This window comes from Fukomys damarensis, unplaced genomic scaffold (genome assembly GCF_012274545.1).
Source record: "Fukomys damarensis isolate Sample0158 unplaced genomic scaffold, DMR_v1.0_HiC HiC_scaffold_23, whole genome shotgun sequence".
NCBI lineage: Eukaryota > Metazoa > Chordata > Mammalia > Rodentia > Bathyergidae > Fukomys > Fukomys damarensis.
In genome coordinates, this window is record NW_022900935.1 from 40964943 (window position 1) to 40965313 (window position 371).

General features: G+C 68.5%; 1 protein-coding gene across 1 annotated transcript in view; it reads left to right on the forward strand.

Annotated features, from left to right (window-relative positions):
• Positions 1-371, forward strand: part of Rere (arginine-glutamic acid dipeptide repeats) — a 268548-nt gene that overhangs the window by 265854 nt on the left and 2323 nt on the right. The window contains exons 19-20 of the mRNA XM_019206904.1: positions 9-97; positions 185-363. Of these exons, the coding sequence (XP_019062449.1) occupies positions 9-97; positions 185-363 (268 nt within the window). The remainder of the gene's footprint in view (positions 1-8; positions 98-184; positions 364-371) is intronic.

Consider the following 371-nt stretch of genomic DNA (forward strand, 5'->3'; position numbering starts at 1 on the left):
ACGCCGAGGAACCCGAGAGCCCCCCGCCCCCCCCGAGGAGCCCATCCCCGGAGCCCACTGTGGTGGACACCCCTAGCCACGCCAGCCAGTCCGCCAGGTATGGCTCCCGCGGGTCCGTGCTGGCAAGGTGGGCACCACAGGAGCCCCAGGGCAGCCGACCCCGTCCTCACCGCCGCCTCCGTAGGTTTTACAAGCACCTGGACCGGGGCTACAACTCGTGTGCGAGGACAGACCTGTACTTCATGCCTTTGGCCGGGTCCAAGCTCGCCAAAAAGAGGGAGGAGGCCATCGAGAAGGCCAAGCGGGAGGCGGAGCAGAAGGCCCGAGAGGAGCGGGAGCGGGAGAAGGAGAAGGAGAAGGAGCGCGAGCGG